Here is a 15,567-nt window from a genome sequence, read left to right as displayed (position 1 = left end):
GCCACATAGGAAATAAGGAATTGGCCACTATAGGAGCTGGTTGAAAAAGTGCATTTCCTTCCTGCAGTTTGTCCGGGGAAGGTGTGCTTTGTTTGCTACATACTGAGCCGAAGGTCTTGCTTCTAAAGTTTCCTGCAATTAGACTAGGAAGTAACCCCCCACAGTGTAACTTTTTAGCTGATCTTACAACTTTGGCAAGAGACATGCAAGGGCTTGTGTGCTGATGCTAATGAGAGGCTTATTTGCACTTTAGAGAGAAGAAGCCAATTGGCTGGGACACAGACATTTCCTGGCTCACAGGAGAGGAGTTGCATGTGGAAGTTTTGGAGAATGTGCCGCTCACGACACACAATTTCGTATGTACTGGGTTTTGTGAAATGTTGAGTGGGGTTACATCAACTTCGTACTTTCAAATTCAAATTACCAACTTGGAATATTTTGCATCTGTGGGATGTGGTGGGAGTTGCAAAAGAAGTTTTTAATCACAGTAGCTTAAGTGAATTAGATAGAATTGTATTTGAAATAAGTGATGCTAGAGTACTTGATCACCCTTAAAACTTTCATGTTTTGTTGGAATACACCCTCTAAAATCTATAAATGTAGGGGGTTTATACCAGCACTGCATTGCAGAGCTGTAATAATGATAATCTACTATTTTTGTATTGCTGTATCTATAAAATGTATTCTGGGCCTCCCTGCTGGCTCTGCAGCAGCAATTAACTAATGAACTAACTATTCCCAGAGCAGTGCTGACATCATCAATGATGCAGTGCACAAATATGTTTTGACCTGATAAGGCACCAAGTAAATGGAAGCTGCTAAACAGAATCTGTCTAAATGTTTCCAGCTACATACAAAATCCTGGATACAATGTTTGTCACATTGGGAAGAAGGATCTTCTATTACAGCTTAAAACAGCAAAATTCTATCTGCAAGCTGATTCAACCTATTTAGCTCAAACAAGCTGTTTGGGTTATGGCTACTTAAGTGAACTCTAGTAGGCTTAGTATTTTTTTATATCCCTTTGAAATTCTGATTATTACATATAATAATAGAACTAAGAATGTGTTTTTACACTAAGTATTGTTAAGTTTGAAAATTAACTAAATCATTTCCCCCCTATAATTTGGGGAGAATGCATGATCACCCTTCTGTGATTCTGAATGTTTCTTGAGTTTCAGTAGTCAAAACTACAACTATATATGCGTAACCATACATTAAAGCCCTATATATATCTCTCTCTGTGTCTCTCTATATATATGCCAGTGTGTATTTCCAGTCCTGTGAGTATTAGAAATATTCTTTGGCTTCTGGAAAAGTTAGAATATGACTAATATTTCAGCAGCTTTTGTATTTTATAGGTTGTATCCAAATAAATTCTCAATGTTTGTGTCTAGCATGATAATAGTGAAGTTCGGCTTCAGGTTTTTTGCTCTTATTCTTACTGCTAGTGAAGTGAAGCATTAATTCCAAGAAACAGTTGAAAGAAAGTTATAATGCATGAAAATTGTTTCAAAAAGGAAACAATCTTTCATGTAAATCTGTTAGATACATAAAACCTTAACTTCAGCATCACAGAAGAGGTTTGTAAGTACACTTGAGAGAGGTAAAAGCAAATAGCCTATCTTGGTCTTACAGAAGGACTCTAGGTAATTGTGACTATTTTTGAACAATGTAGGTACGAAAAACGTTCTTCACGTTAGCGTTCTGCGACTTCTGTCGAAAGCTGCTTTTCCAGGGATTCCGGTGCCAGACTTGTGGCTACAAATTTCACCAGCGCTGTAGTACAGAAGTGCCACTGATGTGTGTTAATTATGACCAACTTGAGTAAGTAATCACAATTGATTTTCAAGTTGAGCCTTTTAATAAGTGTACAGCTGTCAGTGATTTCTTGTGTTAAATCTGTAATTCAGGAAGTCAGAGGAGGTGCCTGAAAAAAAAAAAAAAAAATAGGAGTTCAACTGTTCTTGTGAGACTGCTTAATTCATACTCTCTGTGCTAGCTCAGACAACCAGTTCATATTCCTTTGCTGGTCTATGAAGTGCTTTTTTTGAAGCATGAATAGGGTTGCTGAGCACTTGACTGTATCAGACAGACTACTCATTGTTCACAGTTGTTATTATTAATCAAAACTGGTTTTTTATTGTGTGATCGCTAGATCCCTGTTTAAAATTTAGCTGTGGGTTTATTCTCTTTAAGCTGAAAAAATGTTGAGACACTAGTTGATTATAGTGAAATTGCAGTTGGTTTTGCAGTAATTGAAAATAAATCTGCTAGCAAAATTAATGCCTATGTAAGAAACATAAAAGAGAAGGACCTAAACAGTCCAGTGTTCTTGGATTGAGTTACTGATCTTTTGGTGTAAGTCTTTGATGTACATTTAGGATCTGGTGTAAACTGGCTCAGTTCTATTAGATTAGTTTCAGCAGAGGCTATTAAGTCTTTTAAATAGATTCTTTGTATAAAGAATAATTTAAAATGCTATTTTTTTCCCCAAGAATGAATTTAATTTCAGTTTATTTTGGTATTAGTAACTGTTCCCATTGACATCTCTGGAGTTTGTGCTCAGGGTGTAAGTTTATCTACTAATAGGTATAAGTTGTGTATTCATGAAGAACCAGATGTTTACAATTCCAGCTAAAATATTAAAAAATTAATTTCCACAAAAATACTTTTAGCAAATCTCACAGATTTAATGTGTTTGTGTGATCTTTAAATTTAGAATTTAATCAATAAGGTTTTTTGGGTTGGGGTCTTTTTTGTAGTTTTTGAGTATTATGTTGTGAAACTTCTGGGTTTTGCACAAGTTAGGTTGTTTTTGTTTTGTTCTTGCCTCACAGTTTGCTGTTTGTCTCCAAGTTCTTTGAACATCACCCCATACCACCGGAGGAGGCCTCCTTAGGAGAGAGCACCCCAGCATCTGGATCATACCCCTCAGTGCCCCCCTCAGATTCCGTTGGGTATGAACTTATTCCTGCTGTTTAATGACATAACATTTCAGTACTATGCTAAGAAACACTCAAAATACTGCTTAGCAGCTCTGTATTGTTGTAATCTGGCTTCTCATGCAAATATATCCACCTATGCTTAACTTAAAAGAAGTGAATGTTTTCATTCACACAAATTCTATAAATTAGTAATGAGCCTAAGTTAAATGTGTGTGCAACTGTCTGTAGAACTGGGCCATTACCTGTTAAATTGATTTTTTCTACATGATAGCTTAGACCTGGTCTAAACTGGAAAGATTTTATACTTAAAATTAATATAAACCAAAATAATATCCTCACAAATTCTTTTAGTTGGTTATCAAATTATATTTTTTCTGCTTTGAAGTGACATACCTCAGTTTCAGAATAAACCACATTACTATAAGGCTGATGTGAACAGGCACCAGTTCCAGGTTCATAATACTGCTTTAGTAGCTTTTCCACATGCACTGCTTTAGTATCCTCCAGATCAGCTGTCTTCTTCCTGTTCATGTTGGAGTATACCAATAGCATCTGTTTGCTGCAGCTCCAGGTTTTGTAAAAGTAGACCTCTAAAATTGGCCATCCCCCTGTATTTCCAACAAAGATTCTGGACCCTTTCTCCATGAAGAGATTAGAGACTTTATTTAAATTAGAGTCTCAGTAGCAAAGAGATTGAAGAGACCATCCATCATCAGGTAGTTAAACAAATGTCCAGGGAAGAGTAACTCAGGGATATATATCACATTCAAGAAACCTGGTGCATATTTATTAAGAACACCAAATAAAGAAGCCTTCAGAAAACCATTCCCAGGATGTGTGCTGTGTGGCATTGAGCTGAATGTGGCAGATTGTCTCTCTTGGATTAGTGAAAATTGTGCCTAAACTAAGGCAGAAACCCACTGGAAGTTACACAAGCACCTCTGGACTCTTAACTCGAAGATAAATTCTCTGGACAGCCAAGACTACTTTATGGAAGACCAAATAAAATGCCACCCAGGAAAACAGATTGACAGTCCTGCAGAGGGAACCCCACTTGGTAAGTACAGAGATTATGTTCTTACTTATACTGTTTTGTGCAGATTCAAGTGAGTTCAAAAGTACTTCTTCCAGTGGATGTTGGCTTTAGATCCCATGGATATTAGTACAGCAGATTGTGGGCAAGGCTGCTTGTCAAGTGTTTGTCATGGTACAGCCAAAATTGTAACTGGGCTAAAACTATTGCTTCATGAAGAAACTTGTTCATAGCAATTGTGTTAAACACTAGTGGATGTCAAAGGCACTGTATAGCCCTAATCCTAATATTCCAAATCGTCCTGCTTTTCAATTGCCTTTGCCTCACACTGGTCTATTCTTACCAGCTTGTGAGGGTACAGCAATATGGATTATCTTGATACAGGCACTGCTTCAGGCAGTCTTAGCTTTGTGAAGTGAAAACAGAAAGAAAAAACTTGAGACCAGAGTTGGTTAATGCCTTGAGGTCTTTAACTTCACATACATAAAAATGTTAACATTTAAATATACTTGCTAGTTGCTCTTTAGGAGCTTTTCTCAAGTGTTGCATCTATAAATGTTTGTAATTGCAGAAGATGTAAAAGGCTTTTAGCTTTCTCCTTTCTGCATTTTTGCTTTGTTGTGAACTTTCTTGTTAAACACAAAAAAAATGGTATACATCATGTCTGCAAAATTCTGTTCATTTTGAAAATGGTTTATGGTTGTCAGGTGGTGTTCATATGTAATATCCATGTTAGTCATAGTGTTCCCCAGCATCAGTGTATGCAGATGAGCATATAGCACTGTCCATACCTTTTTCCAGTTTCTTGCCTTTCTCTAATAATACTTCTCTCCTTCTTAAAAACATAATTTAAAGTATGGAATATTTTAAAATATTAATCTAGCTAGTGGAAATATTCATCTAGCTGAATTTTAAAAGATGGACTTTTCTATAAAAACATTCACTCACCTGTGGTTTTGTTAAAGAGGACTGCTGCAATATGGGACAGCAGCTCAAATATGGGATTCAAATTTGAGAGCTGAACAATTGGGTGGAAAATATGAGGAACTAGCCCTTTAATAACACTTCCTAGATTAATAATTGTTCCTTTGATTTCTCTGTTCTCCTAGCATCTTGCATGGAACAGCTCACGGAGGAAGGGATGTTACTAATCGTTTGGTAAACCTGAGGAAAGAGAAGGCAAACACGCTTCTTCAACTCTAGCCTTGTGAAGGGATCCCAGCGGCAGGCAAAGTGCCCAAAAAAAGGAAGTTTGTGTTGCAAGACAAGTTTGAGAGCAAAGGCGTGTGTGACATGCTGAGACACTGTCAAGGGAGCAAATGGAAAAGTTTGAAAGAGAAAGGAACAAGGAAAAGATCATTGGACATGATGCAGAAGTTGTTAAACATGCTGGAGAACTGCTTCACTTTGCTCATGTGTAACATCCTAAAGCAATCCAGGCCTGTAGCCTTTTATTCTTCCAACTGTGAGCCATAGGCAATCCCTCCAGGTTTTCCACCCCTAGATGAGGGAGCACATACGGTCCCATTTCACATTTCTGAACCCCTATCAAAATTGTGTCCAGCCTTCACGTTAGGTTTTGTGTCCCATTTTAGTTCTTTCCATTTGCATTATCCTGTTGTGCCAAACCCACCATTTTATTTACAATCTGCAGTTAACTGGAAAGAAAAGCATAGGTCTCCCTGCTAAGAGCCATTTGTAATAAAATTGAAGTAAGGAAACTGTATATCATACATTGTATTTGTTTCGTTCATTGCACTGTCATGAAGTTTCTTCTCCATCTTGGCTCGTAAAATATGAGCACAGAATTTCTGTGTGCCCAGTTCCCTCAGTCTCAGATACATGAAAAATAGAGAAATAAGCAAGTTGGCAATGTCTTGTCTCTTTGAAAAACAACGTTTCCCAATATGCTTCGTCTTCTAAGTTGGAGGAAGAAAAGGGGAATGTCTGGTGCACCGTTCTTGGAAGCTTGCCAGTCCTTGCCTTTGAGCACGCTCCAGCTTGTGATTAAACACCTCTGCTTTCCTTTCTGTCTTCCAAATGTTCACTGATCATTCTGCTTCAGCCAAAGATACTTGAGTGTCTAGAAAAACTTCTGAAAAGCCAAGGAAGCAGAGATACAGTGTTACAATAATAATACATTTTATGCTACAATTCAGTTTAGATCCTGGGGTGTGTGAGCGCAAGCTTTGTGTTTTAATTCATGAAACAATGAACTTTTTCCCTGAAAGTCCTGGCACGAGACCTTTTCCAGGTTTCTCCATGTAAATGTTCCCAATGTTCCTACAATATCCAAGTTGAGCTGATATGCATTCTTGCTTTGTGGGAAAGGTTTGGTATCAGAATCTTTAAATCAGAATTAAAAAACTCTGTCAGTCCATACAACAGGTGAGGGAAACCTCTTACTCTCTAGAACTTTATTTGCAAAAACCTGCTAGTGAACTGGACCTGGTTTGGAGGACTAACAGCAACAGCGTGGTTCTCTTGATATCCCCTGGTATATGAAGCTTTGGGGAATTTCAGATTCATCAGCTTTGATCTGGGCCCAAAGGCCATCATGAATGAGTGCACACCATTGTGATAATCCTGGCAGTTGTTTTTCACCTACAAGCCAACATGGGGGGAAACAAGTTATGGTGTAAAAAACTGAGCTAATTTGTGTGGGACACTGATTGTTACAGATCTGTCCCATGGTGCCTCTAGGCTGACTTCACAGGGTGCTGCAGGAAAGTTTTTTAGCTTTTAGTTACAAACTGGTATGGCTGTCCTTTTCTCCAAATTAATTTCACATTATTGAGTATTTCCAGGCTGCAGGGATAGGGAAAGAAAAAATTTACTGTTTTCTGGCAATGTCTATGGAGTACCACAGTAATTAAATCAGAACCTATTTGGCCTTCACAATTTAAATTTACCTGCTTGCTACTATAGCTGAAATACCATTGTATCCCAGACCCTTAGCAGTCCTTGGAAACTGCTTGGAACTGGAAGTGTACTGTGTTCTTCATTAACAGCAGTAACAGCAACCAAATCCAGTCTGGTGTTAACACTCTGATGTAAACAATAAAAAAAACAGTCAAAAGAAAGCCTTGATGCACATTTTAGCTTGCAGTAGGTTTGGTTTGGATATGAGTGTGTGGCCTTACAGATAAATAGTGTGTGCAACACTAAGCACAGGGACTAACCTGAGATGGACTTGTTCAGGGTGTGGTGAGGAGAAAGAAAATTTCAGTCCAGGAGAGATGCTGTCATTTTAAAAAGGAATTGGTGCACACCTTATAGTTGAAGCTAGGTGAATATGAATTTTCAGTTCAAGCATTTGCTCAACTACAGCAAAATAAAAATACAGTTAACAAAAACTTGAAACCCAAATACACCTATCATAAGCAGAATTTCAAGAAAAATCTTTCCTGCATAGACCAGCTCTTAAACACTTAGGAAACATCACACTGGTGAGTAAAGGACATGAAGGAAAATCTGTATTAAAATTTTCTTTTGAATTTGTAAAGTGAACTAATTTACATCATTGCAAGTTCTAAAATCCAATAGACATACTGTATATGATTTTATAAAATTGTGTGTCTACGTATAACATAACATGTGCAGACATTTTTCTGAGTTACCTTTTTCTTTCTTGTGGACCCAGTTTTGTGGAATAGTAAATCTGTGGACACATGGGCACTTGCTGTGCTTGGTAAAGGGTATAAAAATTTTACATCTTATTAGTTATTCTTGTTTCTTGATAAAGCATCTTTCTGTTTTGCCTGATAAAAAGGGAGGGAACAATGTGTAATCTGAAGCATATGGTCCAAGGTAAAAGCATGTTCTGTCATACTTCCAGGAAAGGTTATAACATAATAGATGGAGATTTGACAACTAGCAGCTTGTTGCTTCAGAAACCAAGAATCATTTGTTAAAAGAATACCCAAATCTAGGAGGATGGGAGAAAGTGATTTATATGCTTCTAGAAGGTCTCCTTTAGCAAGGTGGCTGTCAAATGTTCACAAAGGCCGCAGGAAAAACATAAACTCAGATCCTGATATTCAAACTGTGCATGTTCCTTAAGCCTCAGACTGTTATTTTGGAGGTGGGGTTGTTTATTTTTTTGCTTCTTTGGGGTTTTTTTTGTGTGTTTGGTTTGCTCAGGGATTTTTTTGGGGGGAGAGGGTTGTTTTTTGGGTTTGTTTTTTAGGTTTTTTTGCAGTGTGTTTTTTTAGCACTATGCTTCCATAGCCTAAGAGCTGTTTTTGGAACTGGCTTGGAATAAACAATGGCACCCTTTTCCAGATGATCATATCTGGCCCTTTTAGCTCCAGTGTCACTTCTACTTTTCTTGAGTAATTAATGTGTAGCAATACTGTAGGAACAGTACAGATCAGATCAGAGGATCACTGAGCTACCATCACAAAGAACCACACGTTCTTTGTGGTGATGTGTTTTTGATAGATCAAGATCTTGATGCAGATCAAGATCCAGCTTTTGCCACACAGGCAGAAGCTGGTGGTTAACATTTTCTGAGCTTGTGATCTTGTTAGGCTGTCTTAGCTAGCAAACCCCTTGTCTCTTCTACTTCACTAGTTATCTTTTTCAAGAAAAAAATTCCATTTAGCAGAAATAACCTACTTTTTTCAAAGTGTCCAAAGTGACCCCAGGACAGTGTCTCAAGGACACCCATTAATAAAATTATAATGGAGCATATGCCTAACTGCTTATGAGGGTCCCATCTCTGGATTCTTTGTTGTCTAAAGCCCAGTGATCCTCCAAGTAATAGCTTCGAGACTGAAAATATATATATATATATATATATAATTCTTTATCTTCCCTGAGTAAGAATTTAATGATTAGAAAAAGCAATTCAAGTTGTTTTCAAACACGGTAGGATGTGGCATGCTATCTGTGTTAGCAGCATGCTGGACATGATGACCTGTGACCAGAAACACAGAAGTAGCAGATGACCATTTATGACTCAAAGGAGGATGTAATTGAAACAATATTGCCTCAATCTGTTTTTCTCTCCCTTGGCTTACTCATGATCACAGAATATCTGATTGCTTCTGTTTCTGTCATGTGGCAGAGCTCAGATGGTGTGTCACAGTCAGTCCTGGTGCAATGTTCTAATGGATGTTGTGATGTATTTCCCTTAATTTCCTTTTCACCTGAAAACTCTTAGGAGGTTTAAGCAGGAGTTAATGCTCCCACCAATGACAGTACTGGCCTGGTTGAGACACCTTTTAGACTTCTGATAGTTTTTTTATGCAGCACTTGACATGCTTGCCTTAACATGAAAGTAGAGTGCCTTTAAGTGTCAGTCAGGTCCTGCATTTGGATCTGTGCAGTGTCCCATCTCCTGATATGTGTTCTAGTTGCATTTACTTACAAAATCATTCAGGAGTTCAAAATCTCTTCATTTACAATATTTTACCTGAAGACACTTGGGTAGCAGTGAATAAAAACTTTAGCTTAAGTGTATATGCAACAACTGCATTTTAAAAAATAAATCTGAAATTATGAACAACTGCTGAACTGCTGGGTTTTTCAAGGCCCTTTTCTCTCCCTTTCTCAGGGATTTGACTATTGGTAGTCTTAGTTCATTGCTTCCCGTTATCTTCCTGATATGTATGTTCTGTCATGTGACAGTAGGTAACAGCTTTTTTTTTTTAAAGTGAAGCAGGGTTCAACCCCCTGCTTTTTCTCTCCTGCCCCACTTCCCAAACATATTCAGGAATTTCATTGGAAGACTTACTAGACTGTTACTTGAATTAGTTCACAAGCACTTTGTTTTGCCATTTTCAATTGCGAGATTGTTGGCCAGGAAGGAAAAGATGACAGGTACTTAGGATACAGATAGCACTGAGTTCTGGGAGCAGTGCCAAACTGGATAAATTTTTTAATGAAAGGTAGGATAGTAGGCTATAAAGCAGACTTGTTTCTGACAAAATGCCAAGATGTCCTGTTGAAAATGTTAGTTTCCCCAAAGGTTTTTGAGGAGGCCGGGGAGCATTGCTTACAGGAGGTGGCATCAGGACCTACTGCTGCCATATGCTGCTGTTGATTTTATTTCTGAAGCTTCTCCCTGTGGACATTGCCTTTGTGGGCATAATTAGTCCATGAGTCATTGAATGGCTGGAGGACTCCACTCCTCTTTTGGAACTTTAGAAAAAGAAACCAACTCTTAAAAAACTCTTGTTGTCAGATACAATGTATATTTTAACAGAAAATTTTCTTTGAAGAAGGTGGCAAATGTTTTCATTAGCCTTTTGCTTTATATCCATTAGATTGAATCATTAGGCTTAACAGTGACTGACCTTGACCAGAGTAAGAGATAATTGCCAGTTTATTGCACTTAAACAAAATTAATAGCAAAGAAGATAACCAAAGAAGTGACTTTCTGCCTTTTTACAAACAAAATCCCGAGTGTTTAGTTGTTTTGTCTTTTGAATATTCAATTCATTATACCATAATTAAAGACTTTGTCTACGTTTATGACTGGCAGTATTTGCATTTCTTCAGGAAGCTTGTTTGTGTATTCTGAACACTTTTTCAGTCAAACCTATTGCATTGCAGCACAGTAAATAACATTTGAAACGTGCTATTCAAAGTTGTTTCTTAAAGGTTGAGGTTAAAAGGTGATATGTTTATTTTTACTATCAATGATACATTGGCCATGTTATTTTTAGTATCAATAATACATTATTATTAATTGATTAGGTTGAATGATCAGATGTAATTTTCACTCTTTCTTTGCTGAAAAATAACCCCATCCATCCATTTTGTTTTATGACATTTTCTGACTGTAACATTAATATGAGATATTAAGTGTTCTTAGTTTTCAATTGGTTTCCATTACAATGAGTGTATTGCATTGACTCAGAGGTGAGGAAACTGCAGCATATCTTGCTATCTGCAATGCATGTTGGGCAGCATGAGTTTTTCAGATCATGATTTATTATTACTGGTTTGGTATGGTAGAGTTTTCTTTAACTCAGAGCACTTCACAGCCGTGTGTTTAGGTAGTTTATGCAACAGAGAGTTCTTGCAGTTGATCATAGGGGAGTAGAGACCATTCATTATAAATTGTTTTTATTCAGGGCTTTAGATCAGTTTTTTTGTTATGTATTATTGTAGTTGAAAGGACTTACCACACCCACTATGCAGTGTTTGAAGCCATTTGTAGACCTAAATCCTCTTTTTCCTTGACTTTGTTTCTCAGACCACCAATTCTCCCTAGTCCTTCTCCTTCAAAATCCATTCCAATCCCACAGCCCCTCCGACCAGCAGATGAAGACCATCGGAATCAATTTGGGCAACGCGACCGATCCTCTTCAGCTCCCAACGTCCACATCAATACAATCGAGCCAGTCAATATTGATGTAAGTATTACTAACAGTTAGATCAGGAATAGTAGATTTGTTGTATTCCTTGCGAATATCAGTGTGTTAAATTAATTGTTAAATTGAAGTGCTCTGTTTTTAAGATAATCCTCAGTGGTCTTTGAGAATCTTCAAAGATAATTCCTTTTTCTCATAGATTCTTTTTTGCTGTTGAGAGCTGTAAGAACACAACCCATTCTCCAAAAGCAGAACTGCCTTTTGACAATCCTGTCCTTTTCATTTTCAAAGAAACATTCTGCCCCAAACAACTGCTGGTTTTGGGTTTTTTTTGTCATTAGTCCCAAGGCTCATGCTGTTAGCTGTAGCTAGTAACCACTCTTGCAAACCATTCTGTGTTAAATACATTGTAATGCAGTATAGAGATTCTTTTTAGAATTTGTATTCCAAGTAATATTTTCGGCATTGAGGGAAACTAAATACTTAAATTGAGTTCATGTATTCTGATAGTTCCTTAAGAGTTTAAGAGCCCAGTACATGTTGTTCTGAGCATTCCTTTGGAGTGTTCAGAAACTGCTACACTTAAGGTTTTTTCCCCAATTTTGAAATCTCTAGATGGTGAAATGTAACTAATAATAATGGTTGGTATTAACATAAGGACAGTTAGGACCTTTTGAGATGTTGCCTTTTGCTAATTTTGCTAACATACACAGTTCATATTTTACCCTTAATCTGCTCTCTAGAAATTAGTCATTTGTCAGGTGAGCAGTCCTAAAATCTGCCACTGGGGCACAAAATCTGTTTTGCATGTGAGCTGAGGAAAAGTTGAAATGTTAATTTTAAGAGTGTAGCTATGTAGACATTTGCATGTGGTATATGGCAGTGGTGCAGCTGAGTCAGTGCAAAGCACAGGGGTGTAAGGGAACAAATATAATTATGGAACAAAAAGGGAATAAATGTAATAGTTAACAAAAAAAAAAATTGTTATAAAAATGGGCATACAGAATAAAACTGCTAGAATTTTCTATTTCTGTTTATAAAATCCTTAGTGTAGTTTGCTTTTAGTCTGGACATGTTGCAAATGATACTTGGTGTTTGCAGAGGATTGCAAGTGAAGAAAGCTGTCTGCAGTTAGTAATTTCTGAGAGGAGCAGTGTGCCTGGCTATGCAAATCAGGTGTTGGTACAAGAAAAAAGGAAGCAGGATTCATTTGACTGATGGACCTCAGTACAGGAAATTGATGTCCTAAGTTCTGATATGACAATTAAAATCATTTGTGCTACTGTTAACAGGAACATTTGACTCAATATTTCTTCCTATGTTTTGACCAACTGCATTTTTAAATCAACATTTTCTTGTCAGCATCTCTTTTGGATGGTGTATATTTCACTTTACTACAGAGAGATGCTGTTTTAAAGCAACTTAATTTTGAGAAGTGTGGTAGTTCTTTGGAGTCATTGCTATTAGTAAGTCAGGGTAGGAAACCACTTTTATTTCTTGGACAGTGTATGACGCTATGAATTCTCAAATTTATCAGTCTTGATTACAGAATGTAAATGTTAATACCTAAATTAAACACAGCATTTTATTTTTTTATAGGACTTGATTAGAGACCAGAGTTTACGAGGAGAGGGAGGTAAGTAACATTTAAACTACTGAACATTTAACTACTGTGTTACATTTAATTACACAACTGCTTTGTCCCTTCCTGTTACCCTACTTCCGTCTATAAAACACAGCCACAATGCAAAATATGACTAGAACACAAAAGTGAATTTACATTTGCTTGTCCATGAACTTAGTATTTGTTTCACGAAGATTTGAGTCATTTGCTGGTCATTCTGGGAGTGGGGGAGATGGAAGGAGAAAAAGTTTTGAAGTAGTATCTAGTTTTTTTAGTTTTGAAATTACTTTGCACTTTTACTTTTTTACTCTCTCTCTCTCACACACACACACACATAAACACTTATTCACTCACATGGCTGCACACAGATACACTACAACTTCCCAAAGATTTTTATGCCTGTTGTTACCTTTTCACCCATGGAAACAACAGGAGTTTTCAATGAAAACCATCATGGTAGATGGGCCTTCCATACAAACTGCTGCATCCTAAAGCAGCTTGAAATACTCCGCTTCTTCTCCCCCTCTACCCGTGCTGAAGTTGCTGCTTTGCTGTACTGCATGCCTGTGCTACTCTTGGAAGCAGATTATTAGGATCTTACACTAAAGCCTGGTCTTTTTTTGTTTCCTTCAGTAACTCACTGCCCTAATTCACATTTAAGTCAGAATTAGTGCCAGGAGGTTTATTTTTCTTCACATTGTGCACGGGCCTCTTAAGTCACTTCTCCTACTGGTTGTTAAGATCCTGGAGAGGGCTTCTTATGTGCTGTATTTATTCCTATGAATATAAGAATAAAGCAGAAATATTGAAAATAGGGAAATACTAAGTAGACTAGGCATATGACAGTTTTTTCAACTCCAAATCAGTAACACAGTTGTCTTCTACTAATTTTAACTTGCTTCAGCCATAAGTATGGGTCTGAATTACCATAGTGCACTCTTTCCTGGTCTCAAAGGTTTTGTTCTGTAGGCTTTCAATATTTGTTTTTCCCATGCAAATCTGGTATTTGGTAGGATGTGTTGTGTTTGATGGAGCTGTCTTTAATAATGCCAGCAATAGGCACTTTTAAAAAAGAAATTTCCTTTAGCCCTGCAAGGTACTAATTGCAAGTTGCCAGTTTTAGTTTTGTATGTGTTGATTAGGTGTGGCTCTCCTGAGTTTTGCCCATTTTGTCCAACATTTAAATGTTGTGCGATCATGTTGGTTTTAACTTTTGATCATAAACTGTCTGCTTGGCATCTGAAAACAATTGGCTAATTCCAGTCCTGAAATGGTTCTTGGGAATTGACTTTTTTTCCTTCAAAGTACAGAAGCAATCTATGGTTAGGAGTCAAAGCATCCTAGTTATTTCCCATGACTTCTTTCATTTCTTCTATGTGTCTGTCTTTCTGTCTCTGCCTGCCCGTCTCTTTCTCTCTAACAGCCCCTTTGAACCAGCTGATGCGCTGTCTTCGGAAATACCAATCCCGGACTCCCAGTCCCCTCCTTCATTCTGTCCCCAGTGAAATAGTGTTTGATTTTGAGCCTGGCCCAGTGTTCAGAGGTAGTTGGGCTCTTCTTTCTTGTTTTCACCCAAACAAAATAAGTAAAACCACAGATGCTGTTTGTGCCTCACCCTCACACCGTGTGTATGTAAGTGTGTGAGTTTATCAAAACACCTCTGTTTTTTGCTTGGCCTGGCTGGAATGCTTTGAATGTGCTTTTCACACATACTCACTTTCACCTTTACACGCTTGAAAATTATTATAAATGAAGTCTGACTTAAATCTTCAAAGGCAAGGAATTTCATAGTTGAGGTTTTTCTGCAGACCTTAACATAATTTTTCTAAACAAAGGTCATTGGATTGCATTGCAGTGATTTTAAAGATAAAATGATGTCCTTAACTTAGAATTTCCTTGACTGTTCAGTTTAAGTCAGTTCAGTGCTATAACAGTCTTCTATATTTAATATTCTTTGTTTTGAAAAGTGATGTAGGAAATCAAATGTGAATTACAAACATTTCCATTGATATCTTGTTAGGTCTTAAGCTTTTCAAGTAATGTGTCATGTCAGCTTTCAACAAGTACTTCATTTTGACAATGTGCTATTGACACCACATCGGGGCTCTAGATGGTTTCAGTAGTTTTTATTTAGTTAGTAAATTTGATCGAAACAGTATTTCTGTCCTGTGCTATGTAAAATAAGACACTTAGATCTTCATGTCATTGACCACGGGGACAATTCAGGCCTTAAGCTGTCAATGGATCTGTTGTATTGCATAAAATCCCAAAAAAGCTCTGGGATTTTGTATGCTGGAGAAACCAACTATTGAGTAATAGCATGAAATGTTTATACTTGTGTCTACACAATACGGGTAGAAATGGTTAGTTCAGTGCATGTAGTGTTTTCAAATGCTACCATCTTGGCTGTTTCAAAGACTTTTGTTTCAGAATATATCAAGAGCAGTTCACCTCTTACACTTGTAAAGATCTTCCAGAAGTCTTTGTAAGAAGACAGGTGTTCCCAACAAGCAAACAGGCTACAGAGTGAAATATGTTGCGTACAGCTTCAGAGTCCAAGCTATTGACTTAAATCCAGCATTATCTGAAGTATTCTACTCTAATAACTTTGAAAACAGGCCATCTGGTATTATTATG

General features: G+C 37.3%; 1 protein-coding gene across 1 annotated transcript in view; it reads left to right on the top strand.

Moving 5' to 3' along the window:
- The window catches only part of LOC131591673 (serine/threonine-protein kinase B-raf), an 81,575-nt gene that overhangs the window by 42,292 nt on the left and 23,716 nt on the right, over window positions 1-15,567 (top strand). Inside the window, exons 5-9 of the mRNA XM_058862602.1 lie at window positions 254-356; window positions 1,679-1,827; window positions 2,841-2,960; window positions 11,189-11,348; window positions 12,906-12,942. Of these exons, the coding sequence (XP_058718585.1) occupies window positions 254-356; window positions 1,679-1,827; window positions 2,841-2,960; window positions 11,189-11,348; window positions 12,906-12,942 (569 nt within the window). The remainder of the gene's footprint in view (window positions 1-253; window positions 357-1,678; window positions 1,828-2,840; window positions 2,961-11,188; window positions 11,349-12,905; window positions 12,943-15,567) is intronic.

The sequence above is a fragment of the Poecile atricapillus genome, chromosome W, assembly GCF_030490865.1.
Source record: "Poecile atricapillus isolate bPoeAtr1 chromosome W, bPoeAtr1.hap1, whole genome shotgun sequence".
In the NCBI taxonomy this organism is placed as follows: Eukaryota; Metazoa; Chordata; class Aves; order Passeriformes; family Paridae; genus Poecile; species Poecile atricapillus.
The sequence above is the reverse complement of the archived record's forward strand: the minus strand, read 5'-3'. Positions and strand labels throughout refer to the sequence as shown.